The sequence below is a fragment of the Balaenoptera musculus genome, chromosome 12, assembly GCF_009873245.2.
Source record: "Balaenoptera musculus isolate JJ_BM4_2016_0621 chromosome 12, mBalMus1.pri.v3, whole genome shotgun sequence".
Classification (NCBI taxonomy): Eukaryota; Metazoa; Chordata; class Mammalia; order Artiodactyla; family Balaenopteridae; genus Balaenoptera; species Balaenoptera musculus.
The window spans coordinates 19,290,357-19,311,765 of NC_045796.1; the positions used below are offsets into that span (position 1 = coordinate 19,290,357).

The 21,409-nt window shown below is 36.3% G+C and overlaps 1 protein-coding gene across 1 annotated transcript in view; it reads right to left on the bottom strand.

Moving 5' to 3' along the window:
- Positions 1-21,409, bottom strand: part of ADGB (androglobin) — a 160,537-nt gene that overhangs the window by 127,735 nt on the left and 11,393 nt on the right. The window contains exons 2-3 of the mRNA XM_036871938.1: positions 5,049-5,205; positions 277-369 (exon numbers count right to left, since the gene is read on the bottom strand). Coding sequence (XP_036727833.1) covers positions 277-369; positions 5,049-5,205 — 250 coding nt within the window. The remainder of the gene's footprint in view (positions 1-276; positions 370-5,048; positions 5,206-21,409) is intronic.

A 21,409-nucleotide genomic window follows, 5' to 3' on the forward strand; every position in this document is an offset into this window, starting at 1 on the left:
GAATAACTTTTTGCAACATTTTAGGTTAAAATTTGACATCATGAAGAGAAGAAGGAAACTTGAGGCCCTAAACAAAATTTCATTATTCTCTTGGAAACCAGTACAAACTATATCGATAAATATTTATTTCTAGTTTAAAGGCCAAAAAGTAATTACTTTTTCTTACTAAATACCAAGAAAAAATTACCCTAAAAAGCTTTTAAAATGCAAATTTTCATAACGGGGATATTATATCTCATAGTTAATACGTATTTTAATAGTAAAAATATCTCTTACCTGATTAATTAAAAAATCCTGTGGACGTTTCCAGGAATAAATTTTCAATGATGGTGGTAGTTCAATCTTTCCTTCAGGGTCTTCAAAAAAATGCTATATAAAAAACGTATTAAGTATTTTCTCCATATAGTTTTATTAAAACAAAAACAATTCTATCCTAATAAAAATGAATACGTGCATTGATCTGATCAATAAATAAGCATTTTTAGAGTAATCTAAATGTGTTTAGATAATCTAAATGTGTAATCTAGTGTGTTTGTTCTCAGAGCTAGTTCTTACAGTACTTGGAGAATACTGAAGTTAACAATACTGTATTTAATTAATGAAACCTTGATTACTGAGTAGCATTTTGATTGCAGAGGAAGCAGTCCAAACAAGCATGAGTGGCTTGGGAATGTGAATTAGGTATGGTGGGGAAACAATTTTGGATGGGCTAGATATGGCCACATTTTCCACTGAAAATATATATTTTTTTAATCTGAGTAGAGAAAATTGAAAAGTATTTACTTACTTTTCAGTTAGAATCATAAAAAAGATGATATGTAAATGAAATTTGTACCTTTGATCTGACTTTCATTTATTAATTGTTTTAATTAAACTTGTTATTTTGAGATAATCATGATTCATAAGCCATTGCATGAAATAATACAGAGAGTTCCTACGTTCTCTACCCAATTTCTTCAGCCATACCATCTTGCAAAACTATAGAACACAACCAGGATATTGACAATGACACAGCCAAGATATACAGAACATTTCCATCAGCACAAGGATCCTTCTTATGCCCTTTTATAGCCACACCCACCTTCCAACTCCCCAGTCTGTGCTTAATCCCCATCACTTGGCAATCGCTAGTCTTGACGTTTATAATTTTGTCATTTCAGTCATGTTATGAATGGAACCTACCATATAGTCTATAACCCTTTGGATTGGCTTTATTTCTCTCTCTGCCTAATTCCCTGGAGATTCAATCCATTCAAGTTGTTGCATGTATCAGTAGTTTGTTGTTTATTGCTGAGTAATATTTCATGCTATGGATATTTGTTTGTTTACCACCTGCCCATCAAAGGTCATCTGGGCTGTTTCCAGTTTGAAGCTATTACTAATAAAGCTGCTATGAACATTTGTGTATAGGTTACTGGTTTTTGTGTGAATGTGAATTTCCATTACTCTGGGATAAATGCTCAAGAATGCAATTAATTCTTTAATTTTTGAGCCCCAACTATGAGTCAATTAGTGAGTTCTGGAGAAAGAATGATATCCATATGCAAGCAGTCTAGCAAGTCAGAGAGACTTCAGGTAGCTGCTATGTAAAAATTCTCATAGCTCATAAAATGGTAGGGGACGGGGGGATCTTTACAAGAAATAACAGGACAATTTCTAGGATTACAAACAAAATGCTAAAGGAACATAAACTATCTGTATGGGAAAAAGAAATGTAATTAAATTTCACCTCAGTTAATAGGCACAGGGGAAAATATACTGTTCTGTGATTTTCATCATAATTATATGTTTACCCTAATGCTGGTGTGGCTTGAGAAATAGGTTATATTTTAGGGCATTGTCTGAGCGTTAAACATAATAAGTGTCTATGTGTATCTGGAGCATGTGGTTTATTGTCAAATTTAAGATACTGGAATAATTCAAATGAAGATAAAGGCAACCCTAACATCTAGTCAAAATGATAGAAGAATGAGTCCTTAAAAGACAAACTGATGTCTTTTCAGGAGCTGTACTAGACTTCTGGGTTTCTCTCACATTGCTTTTTTCCCTGCAAATATTAATTTAGTAATTTTAAAGTCCCCTATCTGACAATTCCAAAAAAGTCTCCTTTGGATCTGTTTCTATTATCTGATTTTTCCTCTTGATTTTTAGTCACTTGGTTCCATTTCTCTTCATGTCTGGTAAATTTTGATTGTATGATATATGCTGGATATAAAAATTTATACATGTTCTAAATGATGATGTCTTTGTCCAGAGAGGAGGATTTTATTCCCTTCTGACAGGCAGAGCACAAGATGAACTTGACCTAGTCAACACTGGGTCTTAGGATTTGGCAGGACTGGTGTGATTTTGGTTTGTTCTTACTCAATGTGGAATTCTGTAGCCATGTTGGGGCACTAACTAAAAGTCTGGAGTGTTTATCAAGGTCCCTTCACTTGGTGTACCTTGAATTCCATTCTCTACCCATCATCTTGAAATCTTTTCTCAATTATTAAGCTTCCAGGCTGCTGCTTTTTACTCATTTGCTCAGCAGCAAAACTTCACACTCACAGCTTAGGAGGTAGACAAATGTCTCAAAATAAAACTGTATGCAAAATTTACAGATCACTTCTCTGTAGTTACCTCTGAGATTTGGGTTCAAGTTCTGGCTGCTTTGGCAGTCCCAGACAATATCCTCCTTCCCTTCAGCCCAGAAAAACTGACATGAGCCCCAGGCCAATACTCTGTGCTTGCTTTCTAATTTCCATGCCTTGAATTAATGTCTTTGAGGAAAAAAAAATAGTGGGGCTCATCCCATTGTGATTCCCTTTTCTCCAGGATTTGAGCCCCTCATATTGTTAATGGTAATCCTTCCGTGTCATTTTGCTTTAGGTATATTTCTTACATCCATCTTATAGTACTTTATCGTATACCTCTTAATTTGGTTCACCCATCATATCCTTTTCTTGCTGAGGAAGTGAGACATAACGCTGGACTTATAGGGAAGGGTCAGGCATCTGAGGCTGATTTCCTGATCACTAGTCTCACATCTAAAGAAGTGGCCTTTGTAAAATTCCAAGGATAACTGCCATGGTTACATGCTTAAGGCAATTTATCCTGGTAAAATATGGATGCTGCAAATCATGGCTCAGAGCTAATATGCCACCATATCACAGAAATGCAACCACAGTGCTTGGAGTGTCCACGACTCACTCCAGCGGGGAAACTATTGCTTCCTGAGCCATGAATGCTGAGGTTGTGGAGCAGAACTGGGGGTGGAAAGCAAGGTTCTATCTCAGATGGCACCACTCTGCACTGTCATAATAACTAGGACGTGAGCTGTGCTCTCCTACCTTGTGAAAGCTGCGGTGGCAGAATGGGGTGTTAGTTAAGGTTCTGAAATGTCACCCCCATTGGAATAGCCCCTGTTCAGAGCAGGAGTAGGGCTAGCGCTTTCCAAATCATGCAGTTTTATACAGCAGCCAGCAATAGTCCTATATGTTGACCCCAAATGAAATGGAAATCAACTGTCCATTTGACCAGCACACTTATTACTGCTCCAGTCTCAATGGTTTTTCTCCAATAAATGTTCTTCCAACAGACTTGCCCTTGTTTCTTGAACATTAAGTTCAAGAATTTGGTACCTGACCTTCCAGAGATCTGTAAGAACTGTTCATAGTCATCTAATAAAGATATGTTTGCATTCTAAGGTCCTTAAAATGTTGTTTTATATGCTATTTCTTATTTCAAAGTTTTCAGGTACTTCTCCTCTTCCCTTCCCCGTTGATCCTTCACAATTTGGAGTGACTCATCTCTGGATCTTTTCCAGAGCTCAGCTGCTCAACTGAGGATTTGCACAATCTATCTTGCTGATGAAAATTCACAGACAATCCCCATAAGATCTGAATTTCTATAAAATATGTAGAATATGACCATTTTCATTTGAACCCAGAGAGTTCAAAAGTCCTTTGCATCTAAAAGTTCCATAATCACCTTAGGCATGGTACAAAGAATGCATTCCCTCACATATTGTTATTTGAAATTGTTCAAACACTAACAGTGTCAGCAATTAGTTATCATTATTGAGTATCTTTTGTAAACAAATTACTGATATGAATCATGCAGTTGGTGACTGCATTTTGTGAACAAAATGTAAATGCTAATAAGTACCATTTCAGAGTGCTTTATGCAAAAAAAGACACTAGAGTTCAACCTAGCCATTACGGCAGTTTTGTTTGTGTTCTGAAAATTGTATTGTGTTTTCTTTTTTAATATCTTTATTGAAGTATAATTACTTTACAATGGTGTGTTAGTTTCTGCTGTATAACAGAGTGAATCAGCTACATGTATACATGTATCCCCATATCTCCTCCCTCTGCGTGTATTGTGTTTTAAAAGTACTTTTGTTGAATGAATTACTGCACCAAATAAATGGGTCATATTTAAAATGCAACCCAGACTGGTACCTTCTATAAAGAAGTTTTTAGAAAAAAAACATTTTTAAGTAAGCAAAAGAACCTAAAATAATATAACTGGAAAATGTAGGAACCCCATTCTCAGCTCCAATCTCAGGGATGCAACATGTTTAAAAGCTACAGATAAATGAAGAGTAACCTAGATTTTTACCCAAATACCTTGGGGGGCAGATATTAAGAAGGATTCAATTCTTATAGTAACATCTCTTAAAAATTTATCTTCCCTGTAATCTCCAAATAACATCACACAGTTTCGTGGGGGGCTCTCATTTTCGAAACCACCATCTCTAAATGTCTGGCTCCCAATTCTGTTCAAAATCCACTTGCTAGCCTGTTCTAGCAATTTTCCCTTTCTTCCATTATGACTCTTTGGTCATTTCTCTCCTCCCATTTACTGAAACGTGATTCACCAAAGCTCAGGACTAAGGCTTGGAAAGACAAGGTAGGATGGGGGAGGCAAGGTGGACAAAGACAAAATTTCTCTTTTGAATGGAGACTGTGGAGAGGAGTGAGCATGTGCACACGTTAACAAATCTTATTCCATTAAACAAGCAACAACCAAAATGAAATCTAGTCATATTCAAGTCTACTTACAAGTATAGGGCTTTTCCCTGTTTTGTCCTTTTCTTTTGCACCTTTGCCTGCATCCCACTTTTCAGCATTTATGTCTGCCTCGCTCCATTCTGGCCAGATTGGAAATTTCCCCTTCTTCTGTTCACTGGGTTGCACATTACTGCCAAACGGGAACTGACTAGAGACAGAGGGGGGGAGGTGATTTTCATTCAAATCTCTGAGGTAAACTACTGGATTAATTTCATGATGTAAATTTAATTATCTGGTTAGCAACCATGTTAAACATATTTTTCAATACAGTGGATGGACAGCTTCCACATGTTAAGGTTCTAAGGACAGAAATACCCCAGAGATTATTCTGTAAGCAAATTTTGAGCATTAGCCCCTACTTATTAAGGCAGGACATTCATCATAAACACAGAAGATGCCACGAAGGGGAATATTTATATACAAACCATACCCAACGAAAATCCTTTACATGTATAATAGTGATTGCTTTTTGAAGATCAGTGAAAATATAATTTGGATTTTCCCAAATATAAAAGTGCTATATGATCATCATTTTAGAAGAAAATTAAAAAATACAAATCAGATAAATAAGAAAGGCATACTCACCTCATTCTAGAAACCACATTGTTAAAAATTATCCATCCTCTCAGGTCACTGTACAAGGATATACATCTTTCCTCAAAAATGACATCATTCATCATATTCTCTTTTACAGATTGCTTTTTTCCACTTATCAGTATATTGTTGACAGTTCCCATGCCAATAAATGTTTAAATACTAATTGAATGATTGCATAATCTTCCATTGTATGATATATTGTCTTTCATTTAACTAAGTTTCTATAGTTGGAAATTTGAGGGTTTTGATTTAAAAAATTTTTCACAATTATAGACAAGACTGTGATGGCTATCCCTGTTGCCAAATCTTTGCATACGTGATTATTTCTTAGGATAGATTTTAATAAGGAGACTTACTGAATCAAAATATATGCAGGTTTAAAGTTTGTGATATATTTTGAGTAATTTTCTGCAGAAAAGCTGGACTTATTTTATACTCTCACTGTGAGTATATTGGTGTTCTCCTATCTCTAAACTTCTTTTGCTTTTTCTACATTTTTATGAATTGTAAAATCTAAAAAAGTCATCGTCTTAATTATTCAAGTTTTTAGCTACTTGTGAGGCTGGAAGCCTGCTCTAGACCCCGGGATAAGCAGTGAACAAACCAGACTAAAATCTCTACCCTTATTGAGTTCATAATCTAGCAGTGGAGACACAAAATAAACAGCATAAATTGAGTAAAATAAATAGTATATTATAAAGTGAAAAATACTAAAGGGAAATATAAAAGAGGAAAGGGGACTTGAAGAGTTAAGTTGCACAATTTTTAATACAGTAGTTATGGAAAGTGTCTATAATAGGGTTATATTTAAGTAAATAGTGAAAGAAAATAAAGGATCAAGCAATGTGGATACCTGTGGGAAGAATGTTCCACAAACAAGGAATAGTATTCCAGATGCAAAGAGCATCCTAGCTTATTTGAAGAATAATAATGAGATCAGTGAGGCTGAAGAGGGGGTTAAAAAGAGATGATTTCAGAGAGGTAACAGGAGGGGCAAAGATAATAAAGGTGATCTAAACAAAGGGAAGCACATGGGTCTTTAGTCTGAGTGAGACAGGAAACCAAAGGAGGGTTTTGAGCAGGGGTATAACATGACATAACTGAAATTTTATAATCACTTTTGTTGCTATGTTCAGAAAAGACAAAAGCGACAACTTAGAAGGCATTGAAACAACAGGTGAGAGCTGTTGGTGGTTTGGACCAGGTTGGTAACAGTAGAGGAGGCAAGAAATAGTCCCTTGTGTATATTTTAAAGGCAGAACAAGTAGGTATTGAGTTGATATTGCCTAAAAGACAGAAGATTATGGGATGGGACAAAGCTGAGGTAGGCAATAAAGCAACATTTCACTTTTGAATGAGTTGTGTTTTAGATGTTTATCATACATTCATGGAGATGTTAAACAGGTAGTTATACAATTCTGAAGTTTGGAAGAAAGAAATAGACTAAAAGTGAAAATTTGAGAGTCATTAGCATTTCAGTGATATCTAAACTCTTAAGATTCGGTGAAATCACCAAGAAAATGATCATACATAAAGAAGAGGCAGTCCCAGGGGTGCTATTCAAAATGCCTAACAACTGGGAAGGAATGAGCATTGACTGGTCTAAATAGATGCTGTCCATGATCCTGGATCAGGATCTTCAAAGCCACCAGCTCCGTCAGACATTTATCCTTTACTTTAAGTAGTAGGGTCGGGGATGTAAGGTCCTCAGGGTGGGTCAGGGACCCAGGGCAAGAATCAGAAAAGTCTGGGGATCAGGGTTATTGGTGAGGTTATTGTTAAGGCTACTCACGAATCAATATAAAAACATTTCAATATTCTATTAATCAGTACAGCTACATATCTGCCCTAGTACTCCATATTAAAAGAGAAGAAAAAACCCAAAATACTGAGAAAAGCAGTCAGTGAGTGTGGTAGACAGAATAATGGTCCCCCAAATATGTCCATATGTCCATATCCTTATCCCCAGAACCGGTGGATATGTTTCCTTCCATGGTAAAAGAGAGTTTGTAGATATCTTTAAGTTAAGTACCTTGAGATGGGGAGATTATCCCAGATTATCTGGGTGGCTTCAGTGGAATCATAAGGGTCCTCAAAACTGGAAGAAGGAGACAGAAGACGTCTGAGGGAGATGTGACTCCTGAAGACTAGACAGAAAAATGCAAAACTTCTGATTTTGAAGATAGAGAAAGGAGACCACAAGCCAAGGAAGGTGGGCAGCTTCAAGAGGTTGGAAAAGGCAAAGAAATGGATTCTCTCCTTGAACCTCCAGAAAGGAATGCAGGCCTGCTGACACTTGTTAGCTCAGTGAGACCCATTTTGGACTTCTGACCTCCAGAATTGCAAAGTAATACACTTGCACTGTTTTAAATAACTGAGTTTGTGGTGTTTTCTTACAGCAGCAATAAGAAACAGTGAGGTAGGAAAAACACAGTAGAGGGTGATGCCCTGGAAGCCAAGTAAAGCTGTTTTTTAAAAAATGAGAGAAAGAGCAACAGATCCAAATGCTCCTAACAGATCAAACAAGATGAATTATTAACAAATAAATATTGAACTTAGCAACAAGAAGGTTAAGGTCTCTGCAAATTTCATCTTCTAAGGTCAAGTTTGGGAGGGACTTTCCTGAACACCCTACCTAATATAGCAACCCTCACCTCTCTGCATCTTTTCATCTTTAATAGCAGTTGACAGTTCTCTCACTAATCATTTATGTGCTTATTGTATGTTTCCAAACATAGGGTTTGTAAGTTCTCCAGCGGCAGGAACACTGGGTTTTTCTTCACTCCCTCTATCTCCAGCAACTAGAACAGTGCCTGGACAACATGGGCAATCTATATATTTCTCTGTCATCTACCTATTTACATGAAATAGAAGAATATATGTCTTTATATTTCTATAATTTCTAATTAGAACTGTTTCAAATTTTTATATATAGGTAGAGATTGGCCAGATGCTCACCAGTCCTGTTTTCCATTTCCTATGTTTCCCATACTCCTTTGCAGGTTGGCTGGTATTTTGTGATGGTGTTTTGGAAAATAGCATGTGGGGAGATGTGTTATATCCCATCTTTATGCTCCTTAAACATTTCCTGAGATACTTCTTACTCTCTTCCTGCTTGATGTATGGCTCAGTCCTTATGAGAAGACTTTAGAAAATGGTAATACCACAAGATGAAAGGTGCCAAGAATCCTTATGTAGCACATGCAAAGGCACCACTAAACTCCTGATCATACTCTGGTATGAATGAGAAGTATCTTTTGTTGTGTAAGGTCACTGAGGTTTGGGGATTGTTTGATACTGAAGCTAGCATTGAGTACTTCCTATTTGCTACTTTGTTACTGTAGCTAGCATTGATTACTAACACTGACTAACATAAAGAGTGTAATTCTTTTCTTAGGGTTTGGATTTCCTCCTTTATATCTTTAATCATTATAAACATATACATGGTAAATTACATAAAGATCATTTTTCTATTATCAAATTTGTGACACCTGATTCTCTTGTTTGTTGTAACTTCTGCCTATCTTTTCTATGTTCTTGTGTTTTAGGACACGTTTATTATGAGCTTATCCTTATTAGGATAAGGGTTTTCTTTCCCTCCAATACCCTTCCTCCAAGACAATCCTGTGTTGAAAGAATGTTCTTTGCATGCAGTATTGAGTTTTCTTCTTTCACAGACCTCAAATGAATAAGCCATCCAGAAACTTACAGGTACTTTAAAATCAGATCTCAAACTAATGTAAGTCTCAGTCCAAGGGTTTCCACTTCTCAAGGGAAAAAAAATCTTTTTTTTTTTTTTTTCAGCCAGACACCAGCCAGAGAAATGCTAGCTTTCTTATCAATCTCTCTGTGCTTGGGTGGATTTTTCTCATTCACCTTTTTACCGAAAATTAAACTCGTGGAAAGCCATGCCTTTATGTAAGGTGGGAGCAATCCCTTTACTCATTTGGGCTCAAGATCTTGCTTTATATGTGATAAAACAAAAGAGTCCACTTTCATAAACTGATAAGGCAATGCAGCAGCTTCAGCTCAGAGCCATGCCATTCTGACTTTCAGTTCCGTCCTTATTTCTGGATCCTGAACATTTTTATTTCTCTATGTAGGTGTTTCTAGGTACTGTTGTTATTTTTAAAAATTGTGATCCACCATAATGCTGGAAAAGAAAGTCTGATAATATATACATTGTAAAGGGGTGGTCCTAAGTAGCATGTAAGAGAAGGAAGACTAGAACAGTTTTCAGGGAAAAAGCGCAATTTTTCATAGTATTAATTTTAAAAATCAAGGCATAAATTAGTGTATTATAGTACCTCTGTTTTATTGAGTGTTGGTACAACCTTACAGATAAAAAGAAATTAGTGATTTTGTATCCATCAAAACCATGATAAAATTACCTCATTCAGGAAGCTCAAAAATCTTAAAAGCTGTTTTGTAAAAGGAAGATTTAATTTCTTAAAAAATAAGGGCTCTGTTGAGACTCTGTTTTGCTTTCCTCTTCATTCTGTCAAGTGTAAGTATATTCTGGCTCCCTCCCTTAAGCTGTGAAGCCTTATTACTAATTGGCCTACTTTCCTTGTAACATGTCAAATTTGTTTCCATCTATATTGAAGATCACTTAAAAAGAATCTCATTAGAGGTATCTTATACCAGCTCAGTAGCTCCCATATTGTGCTACACACACAGTACAAGCAATGGTCAAATACAGTCCAATGTCAAATATACTGTAAACTTCAAATGATCATGTACAACTGTTGCTTTTGAAGCTCTCAGCACAGTATGCCTTTGAATTTCATTGCCATAATGTACCTACTGTTCTAGCATAGTCAGGATGCTTTAAAATATTCAAATCACATTATTCCTGGTTTCATCAATTCTGAAAACAAGATAATCTTTAAACACAAAGGTAACCCAGGACTTTTGAAGATTTAGGAACTGGTAATATTGGGAAATAAATGCTGAAAATTTAGAAAATTCAAACATGCAAAGAAATCAAACCGGCCCCTGAAAAAATCAGGAGTATACAGAGTTACTCTATTTGTATAGCAATATACCCAAGTACTAGTAAATGATTTACTTCATTAAAATTACAAGTTGTATAAAAGATTTCAAAGATAAGTATATTCTCTGCTATATGGCTAAATGCTCTCTTCCACACAGTAGGTCTAAATATGCTATTGAGATAAGTGAAGTGTCACTGACCCATTTAGGAGAGGCTAGCAACTTATAAACAAAACATATTTGTGGAAAGTTATTTCAAAAATTTTAATAAAATCAGTGAGGAATGTTTAAAATATAAAATATGTATATTCCAAATGCCAAATTATATTCCAGAGGAAACCGAGGTTTAGAGGGAAGAAAAATGCCAGAAAGCCAGGCAAGGGGCTGATTTCCAGAGTAGAAATATAAAATATAAAGGTACTCCTGGGGAAAAGAGAGGAAGCGTAAAAGAAGCAAACTTATAACAGTGGGCAAAGTCAAACAGAATAGTCTGACATGAAAATGATGCATAATGTAAGCAACAGATACACAGGTGTTAAAATAATTATACATATATATATACTTTTCATTACTAAAATGAATTGATCATGATTGGAAGCCACTGAAAAATGTAAGTGGGTGGTCACCAAAAGCAGGAGGCGAGGGGTGGGCAAAATGGGCGACAATGGTCAAAAGGTACAAACTTCCAGTTAAAAAATAAATGTCACGAGGATGTAAAATACAGCATAGTGACTGTAGTTAATAATACACTGTTGTATCTTTGAAAGTTGTTAAAATTCACATCACAAAGAAAAAAATGTGCAACTACATACGGTGACATGTTAACTAGACTTATTGTGGTGATCGTTCAAAACATATACAAATATCAAATCATAATGTTATATATCTGAAACTAATATAATATGTCAATTATATCTCAGTTAAAAAAAGTCAATGGACTAAACCTGTAGTGGTGGATTGGGGTCTGGAATAGTGTAACCCACAAGCAGGTACTGGGAATTGGAATTGAGCAAGCTTAAAAGTCTATTTTGGAAAAGAAGCTGAATTCACCCTGCAAATGTCAGGAGACCAGAAATAGGCTTTGTGAATGAGCAAGTGTCTAGAGTATTCATGAACTCCTAGCATTGAACTAAGGCTGGAATAACTCCCCTTATAGCTTATGGTGTCAGAGGCAATATGCCACTTTCCTATGATTCCATGAGGAAATAGTCTGGGCAAATGGGAAAAAGTGGGGATGGGGGTGGCCCTCTACCACCATGGATGTGGTATCAGGGATAGCACTTCCTGCGTGGGAGAAAAGCCTCCAACCTCCCCATGTTAAGACTTGAGTGGAAGCAGGGGTGATATAAAAATGCACCCACCAATCAGAAAGGACTTTGCTCTTGTATTGGAACAGAGTGCTAGAGGCCTGAGCTGGTTTTTAACCATTTAGTAACTGAATTGTGAATAATAGGTCCTGGGGTTCTCAAAAAGGAATCAGCGTTCAATGGGAGAGAAATATTCTTCAGGGAGTTCAGAAAAGCAGCTACTTGCCAACTGATAGGTAGTATTTCAATAATGTAACAACTATCCTGTCCTTTTCACTACAGCATCCCTACTGGATGTCAGAATGGGTAGGGAGGGAATCATCCTAAAAGCCATCCAAACCTCATGGCAGAAAACAGCATGCATGAGTTTAAAATATGAACTAAAATATGAACTAAAGAACTAACATTGCAAAGCAAAAAAAGAAACTTACAACTAAAAGGACAGTCGGTAAATATAGCAAAAGAAAGAAATCACACCCAAGGAAAGAAAAATAATGTAGCAAACTTAAAAGGTGTTTAAAATGAGTATATTTAGAATTATCAAAAAGATAAAGGAATAAAATTTCTTCTTTGCAATGAGAACAGGAAGATGTCAAACAAGAGAACAAAAAAATAAGACCAATATAAAAAAGAGACATTGGAAATTTTAGTAATGGAAACTTCAAATGCTGAAAGAGTAGACTGAATAAAGTTGAAGAGGACTAATGATTTAGAAGGTAGAATTTTAGAAATCAAGTGTTCTCATAGATAAAGAGTTAGAAAATGTGAAATACCCAAGTAGATAGATTGAAAAACACTAATGTATGCCTAATAGAAGTCTCAGAAGGATGAAATGGTTAAAATGGTGGTGGTGGGGGGGTGTTTAGGAGAAATATTTGATGATCCAACTGCTGAAAAATGTTCAGAATTGACGAGAGACATGTCTTCAGATTGGAAAAAGCACATCAACCAATAACAAAGCACAGATGGGAGGTCAGGGAGTAGAATTCTGCATCTAGATAGATCAACTGAAATTACAGACCAATGTTGAAGATTAAAATCTAAAGAACTGACAAGTTACCTAAAAATAAAAACCAGTCAAATTGACAGCAAATAGTAGACACTATAAAGCAGTGAAGTGATGTCTTCAGAGCTGAGGTAAATGTCAGTCTTGGAATTAAGACCCAATTAAACTCTTATTCAAAAGTGAGGTAGAAACAGTTATTTTAAATTAAATAAAAACATTTTGAAAATGTGAGTTTACCATAACAGACTCTTGCCCCCCGCCAAAAAAAAAAAAAAGAAAATTAATGAAGGATTTATCTCAGGAAAATAGAAATGAACCCAGACTGAAAGTGTGGAATACAAGTTGCAGTGGTAAACAAATGAGTCAATATAACATTTTGGTAAAATTCTAAAAAGTATTTCCTGTAAACAAATAATAACAATAACTTTGTGCTTTTGAAGGTATACAAAATAAATGATATGGGAAAGAGAGGGAATTCTGATAGACACTAGCATGCCTGTTTTTTTCTTTAGGAATAATACTAACTGTAGACTTTGTAGGAAAATATTTAAAGATTAGTGTATTTAAAAAAATTAAGAATTGTCTTAGTCAGTTTGGGCTGCTATAACATCATACCATAGAATGGGTGGTTTATAAACAGTAGAAGTTTATTTTTCACAGTTCTGGAGCCTAGAAGTCTGACATCAGTTTGCCAGTTTGGTCAGGTTCTGATGAGAGCTTTCTTGTGTTTTACAGGTGGCTGACTTCTCATTGTGCCCTCACATGGAGGAAAGAGAGATAGGTAGCTCTCTGGCCTCTTCTTATAAGGGCACTAATCCCATTTATGAGGGCTTCACATTACTTCCCAAAAGTGAGTAATTCACATTACTCATTACTCTCCAAAGCCCCACCTCCAAATACCATCACATTGAGATAAGGGTTTCAACATATGAATTTTGGGGAATGCAGACATTCAGTCCATTGCAAAGATATTCCAATAAATAAAATACAAAACTTCCAAACTGAAAGAGAAGAGAAAGAGTAGACCTGACATTAGGGAACAACTCATTACAATTTGGGTAGAAGGGAAATCAGGAATGCAGAATTTTAAAAATTAGGGTCAAATCAACCAATATGACTGGAGACTAAAACATTTTAGGAAAACACTGTTTCAGAATGAGAAAGGAATCTCACTCAACAAACAGTTCACTTATTTTTAACTCACATTTATTGAACACCTGCTCTGTGACAAGCATTGTGCTAGATGATGGGGTTACAGATATGTAAATATATATCTATACTCGAGTTTATTTTGGAATGCAAACAGATAAACAGAAAATTTCAATATAATGTGGTATGTGCAGGGATGGAAGTATTCACAGGTGGTAGAGGGGGAATTGTGCCCAATATGAGGCAATTAGGAGAAACTTCCTGCAATAGATAGCATCTGAGCAGTCTTGAAGGATAACTACAAATTTTCCATATTGAAAAAGGAGAAAGAACATCACTATGAAAGAACAGCATACAAGACAGTCAGAGGTAAGAAACAGCAGAGTGGGTGCAGAGAATTATGAGCTCTTCAAGTACTGGGTGAGCATGTAGTATAAAGTGAGGGGAAATTAGGCTGGAGAGAAACATAAGATAGGCAGGCAGTTCCCACTTAGGGTCTTGTTGAGGAGCTTGAACCTTGTTTTGTAGTTATTGCTGACTTTGCTCATTATACTAAGACAGACATTTTATTTTTAGATACATATTATTTAACATTTACTCTTAACAGACCACTGGTTTAACATAGGAAGTTTGAGGAATACTGAACTTGAAATACAACTCAAAAGTGAGCACAATATAATGATTATGAAAATTTTATTTAAGGTAATCTTCGTAAGATCTGGAAGTTGCATTCTTTTAATTAAAACTTTTGTATCATGATGTCTCTACTACATCAAAAACCAATTAAAAAAATATAATATGTACTGGCAATTATATCTAATTTGGAATTTTATTTTTAAGGAAAGAATTCTATCCATACTTGCAATATATTATTTGTGGATATATATCTATAAATACTGCTTTAAATATTCTCATCTTAATAGTTAGAAATAAAATGTAGAACTTAATAACCTGAGACATACCATGTCCACTTCAGTTGGAGTAACAAGGACTGGATTGATCCTCCCAACTAAGACAGCTAAAAACCTGAGCAAAACACATGAAACTGGCTTTCAAGACACAGTCATAAAATGATGAAGGATAGTAATTACCAACATACAGGAAACAAATGAGGTGAGCCCTATAATTGCTTCAGCTTATGGCCATGAGAGAGTTTTCCGGCTGCAGTGCAGGGAGAGTTAACCTAGGCATATCTCAGCATATTCCTTAGATAGAGGAGCTGGAGATGAAAGAAAGTCTAGGGGAGACCAAGGCAGCTAGAGTTTGAAGGACAGAGGACTAGAAAAGAGAGCTTCATAGAGAGAGAACTCCTGAAATCTTCAGAGGGTCACCCATTCCCTATAAGTTTTAGGATGTGTTTTTCTATTTCTGTAAAAAATTCATTGAGATTTTGATAAAGATTGCATTGAATCTGTAGACTGCTTTGGGTAGTAATGACATTAAAATGGTCTTCCAATCCATGAACATGGGATGTGTTTCCATTTATGTCTTTAATTTCTTTCAGCAATGTTTTGTAGTTTTCACTTTACAAGTCTTTCACCTCCTTGATTAAGTTAGTTCATAAGTATTTTATTTTTCTTTTCTTTTTTTTTTTAACATCTTTATTGGAGTATAATTGCTTTACAATGGTGTGTTAATTTCTGCTTTATAACAAAGTGAATCAGTTATACGTATACATATATTCCCATATCTCTTCCCTATTGCATCTCCCTCCCTCCCACCCTCCTTATCCCATCCCTCTAGGTGGTCACAAAGCACTGAGCTGATCTCCCTGTGCTATGTGGTTGCTTCCCACTAGCTATCTATTTTACGTTTGCTAGTGTATATATGTCCATGCCACTCTCTCACTTTGTCACATCTTACCCTTCCCCCTCCCCATATCCTCAGGTCCATTCTCTAGTAGGTCTGTGTCTTTATTCCTGTCTTGCCACTAGGTTCTTCATGACATTTTTTTTCCCCCTTAGATTCCATATATATGTGTTAGCATACTGTATTTGTTTTTCTCTTTCTGACTTACTTCACTCCGTATGACAGACTCCAACTCCATCCACCTCACTACAAATAACTCAATTTCGTTTCTTCTTATGGCTGAGTAATATTCCATTGTATATATGTGCCACATCTTCTTTATCCATTCATCTGTCGATGGACACTTAGGTTGCTTCCATGTCCTGACTATTGTAAACAGTGCTGCAATGAACACTGAGGTACATGACTCTTTTTTGAATTATGGTATATGCCCAGTAGTGAGATTCCTGGGTCATATGGTAGTTCTATTTTTAGTTGTTAAAGGAACCTCCATACTGTTCTCCATAGTGGCTGTATCAATTTACATTCCCACCTACAGTGCAAGAGGGTTCCCTTTTCTCCACACCCTCTCCAGCATTTATTACTGGTAGATTTTTTGATGATGGCCATTCTGACTGGTGTGAGGTGATACATCATTGTAGTTTTGATTTGCATTTCTCTAATGATTAGTGATGTTGAGCATCCTTTCATGTGTTTGTTGGCAATCTGTACATCTTCTTTGGAGAAATGTCTATTTAGGTCTTCTGCCCATTTTTGGATTGGGTTGTTTGTTTTTTGGATATTGAGCTGCATGAGCTGTTTATATATTTTTGAGATTAATCCTTTGTCATTTGCTTCATTGGCAAATATTTTCTTCCATTCTGAGGGTTGTCTTCTTGTCTTGTTTATGGTTTCCTTTCCTGTGCAAAAGCTTTTAAGTTTCATTAGGTCCCATTTGTTTCTTTTTGTTTTTATTTCCATTTCGATAGGAGGCGGGTCAAAAAGGATCTTGCTGTGATACAGTGTTCTGCCTAGGCTTTCCACTAAGAGTTTTATAGTGACTGGCTTTACATTTAGGTCTTTAATCCATTTTGAGTTTATTTTTGTGTATGGTGTTAGGAAGTGTTCTAATATCATTCTTTTACATGTAGCTGTCCAGTTTTCCCAGCACCACTTACTGAAGGGGCTGTCTTTTATCCATTGTATATTCTTGCCTCCTTTATCAAAGATAAGGTGACCATATGCGTGTGGGTTTATATCTGGGCTTTCTATCCTGTTCCATTGATCTATATTTCTGTTTTTGTGCCACTACCATACTGTCTTGATTACTGTAGCTTTGTAGTATAGTCTGAAGTCCGGGAGCCTGATTCCTCCAGCTCTATTTTTCTTTCTCAAGATTGCTTTGGCTATTCGCGGTCTTTTGTGTTTCCATACAAATTGTGAAATTTTTTGTTCTAGTTCTGTGATAAATGCAATTGGTAGTTTGATAGGGATTGCATTGAATCCGTAGATTGCTTTGGGTAGTATAGTCATTTTCACAATGTTGATTCCTCCAATCCAAGAACGTGGTATATCTCTCCATCTGTTTGTATCACCTTTAATTTCTTTCATCAGTGTCTTATAGTTTTCTGCATACAGGTCTTCTGTCTCCTTAGGTAGCATTATTCTTAGGTATTTTATCCTTTTTGTTGCAGTGGTAAATGGGAGTGTATCCTTAATTGCTCTTTCAGATTTTTCATCATTAGTGTATAGGAATGCAAGAGATTTCTGTGCATTAATTTTGTATCTTGCTACTTTACCAAATTCATTGATTAACTCTAGTAGTTGTCTGGTAGCATCTTTAGGATTCTCTATGTATAGTATCATGTCCTCTGCAAACAGTGACAGCTTTATGTCTTCTTTTCCGATTTGGATTCCTTTTATTTCTTTTTCTTCTCTGATAGCTGTGGCTAACACTTCCAAAACTATGTTGAATAATAGTGGTGAGAGGGTGAGAGTGGGCAACCTTGTCTTGTTCCTGATCTTAGTGGAAATGGTTTCAGTTTATCACCATTGAGAACGATGTTGGCTGTGAGTTTGTCATATATGGCCTTTATCATGTTGAGGTAGGTTCCCGCTATGCCTAATTTCTGGAGGGTTTTTATCATAAATGGGTGTTGAATTTTGTCGAAAGCTTTTTCTGCATCTATTGAGGTTATCATATGGTTTTTATCCTTCCATTTGTTAATATGGTGTATCACATTGATTGATTTGCGTATACTGACGAATCCTTGCATTCCTGGGATAAACCCCAGTTGATCATGGTGTATGATTCTTTTAATGTGCTGTTGGATTCTGTTTGCTAGTATTTTGTTGTAGATTTTTGCATCTATGTTCATCAGTGATATTAGCATGTAGTTTTCTTCTTTGTGACATCTTTGTCTGGTTTTGGTATCAGGGTGATGGTGGCCTCACAGAATGTTCCTTCCTCTGCTATATTTTGGTAGAGTTTGAGAAGGATAGGTGTTACCTCTTCTCTAAAGGTTTGAAAGAATTCACCTGTGAAGCCATCTGGTCCCGGGATTGTTTCTTGGAAGATTTTTAATCACAATTTCAATTTCATTACTTGTGATTGGTCTGTTTATATCTTCTATTTCTTCCTGGTTCAGTCTCGGAAGGTTGTGCTTTTCTAAGAATTTGTCCATTTCTTCCAGGTTGTCCATTGTATTGGTTTATAGTTGCTTGTAGTAATCTCTCATGATCCTTTGTATTTCTGCAGTGTCAGTTGTTATTTCTCTGTTTTCATTTCTAATTCTGTTGATGTGTCTTCTCCATTTTTTTCCTGGTAAGTCTGGCTAATGGTTTATAAATTTTGTTTATCTTCTCAAAGAACCAGCTTTTAGTTTTATTGATCTTTGCTATCGTTTCCTTCATTTCTTTTTCATTTATTTCTGATCTGATCTTTAAGATTTCTTTCCTTCCACTAGCTTTGGGGTTTTTTTTGTTCTTCTTTCTCTAATTGCTTTACGTATAAGGTTAGGTTGTTTATTTGAGATGTTTCTTGTTTCTTGAGGTAGGACTGTATTGCTATAAACTTCCCTCTTAGAACTGCTTTTGCTGCATCCCACAGGTTTTGGGTCGTCGTGTTTTCATTGTCATTTGTTTCTAGGTATTTTCTGATTTCTTCAGTGATCTCTTGCTCATTTAGTAGTGTATTGTTTAGCCTCCATGTGTTTGTATTTTTCACAGATTTTTTCCTGTAATTGATATCTAGTCTCATAGCGTTGTGGCCAGAAAAGATACTTGATATGATTTCAATTTTCTTAAGTTTACCAAGGCTTGACTTGTGACCCAAAATGTGATCTACCCTGGAGAATGTTCCATGAGCCCTTGAGAAGAAACTACATTCCATTGTTTTTCGATGGAATGTCCTATAAATATCAATTAAATCTATCTTGTTTAACGTGTCATTTAAAGCTTGTGTTTTCTTATTTATTTTCATTTTGTGTGATCTGTCCATTGGTGAAAGTGGGGTGTGTTAAAGTCCCCTAAAGTCCCCTGCTATGATTGTGTTACTGTCAGTTTCCCCTTTTATGGCTGTTAGCATTTGCCTTATGTATTGAGGTGCTCCTATGTTGGGTGCAAAAATATTTACAATTGTTATATCTTCTCCTTGGATCGATCCCTTGATCATTATATAGTGTCCTTCTTTGTCTCTGTAATTTTCTTTATTTTAAAGTCTATTTTGTCTGATATGAGAATTGCTACTCCAGCTTTGTTTTGATTTCCATTTGCATGGAATATCTTTTTCCATCCCCTCACTTTCAGTCTGTATGTGTCCCTAGGTCTGAAGTGGGTCTCTTGTAGGCAGCATATATACGGGTCTTGTCTTTGTATCCATTCAGCCAGTCTATGTCTTTTGGTGGGAGCATTTAATCCATTTACATTTAAGGTAATTATTGATATGTATGTTCCTAGTACCATTTTCTTAATTGTTTTGTGTTTGTTATTGTAGGTCTTTTCCTTGTCTTGTGTTTCCTGCCTAGAGAAATTCCTTTAGCATTTGTTGTAAAGCTGGTTTGGTGGTGCTGAATTCTCTTAGCTTTTGCTTGTCTGTAAAGTTTTTAATTTATCTGTCAAATCTGAATGAGGTCCTTGCTGGGTAGAGTAATCTTGGTTGTAGGTTTTTCCCTGTCATCACTTTAAATATGTCCTGCCACTCCCTTCTGGCTTGCAGAGTTTCTGCTGAAAGATCAGCTGTTAACCTTATGGGAATTCCCCTGTATGTTATTTGTTGCTTTTCCCTTGCTGCTTTTAATATTTTTCTTTGTATTTAATTTTTGATAGTTTGATTAATATATGTCTTGGTGTGTTTCTCCTTGGATTTATCCTGTATGGGACTCTCTGCACTTCCTGGACTTGATTGATTATTTCCTTTCCCATATTAGGGAAGTTTTCAACTATAATCTCTTCAAATATTTTCTCAGTCCCTTTCTTTTTCTCTTCTTCCTCTGGGACCCTTATAATTCGAATGTTGGTGCATTTAATGTTGTCCCAGACATCTCTGAGATTGTCCTCAATTCTTTTCATTCTTTTTTCTTTATTCTGCTCTGCAGTAGTTATTTCCACTATTTTATCTTCCAGGTCAGGTATCCATTCTTCTGCCTCTGTTATTCTGCTATTGATTCCTTTTAGAGAATTTTTAATTTCATTTATTGTGTTGTTCATCATTATTTGTTTGCTCTTTAGTTCTTCTAGGTCCTTGTTAAACGTTTCTTGTATTTTCTCCATTCTATTTCCAAGATTTTGGATCATCTTTACTATCATTACTCTGTACTCTTTTTCAGGTAGACTGCCTATTTCCTCTTCATTTGTTTGGTCTGGTGGGTTTTTACCTTGCTCCTTCATCTGCTGCGTATTTCTCTGTTTTCTCATTTTGCTTAACTTACTGTGTTTGGGGTCTCCTTTTCGCAGGCTATTTCCCATTGTATTTGGTGTCTGCCCCCCGTGGGTAAGGTTGGTTCAGTGTGTTGTGCAGGCTTCCTGGTGGAGGGCACTGGTGCCTGTGTTCTGGTTGATGAAGCTGGATCGTGTCTTTCTGGTGGGCAGGACCACGTCTGGTGGTGTGTTTGGGGGTATCTGTGAACTTATTATGATTTTAGGCAGCCTCTCTGCTAATGGGTGGGGTTGTATTCCTGTGTTACTAGTTTTTTGGCATGTGGTGTCCAGCACTGTAGCTTGCTGGTCATTGAGTGGAGCTGGGTCTTAGCGTTGAGACGGAGATCTCTGGGAGAGTTCTCCCCAATTGTTATTACATGGGGCTGGGAGGTCTCTGGTGGTCCAGTGTCCTGAACTCGGCTCTCCCATCTCAGAGGCTAAGGCCTGACACCCAGCCGGAGCACCAAGACCCTGTCAGCCACATGGCTTACATGTAAACATGTTAAATAAATTTTTCAATCCAAAGGTACAGGGTGGCTGGCCTTCTGCATCTGCTCGGAACTCCAGCCAGATGTTGTCTTCCGAGCCTGGTT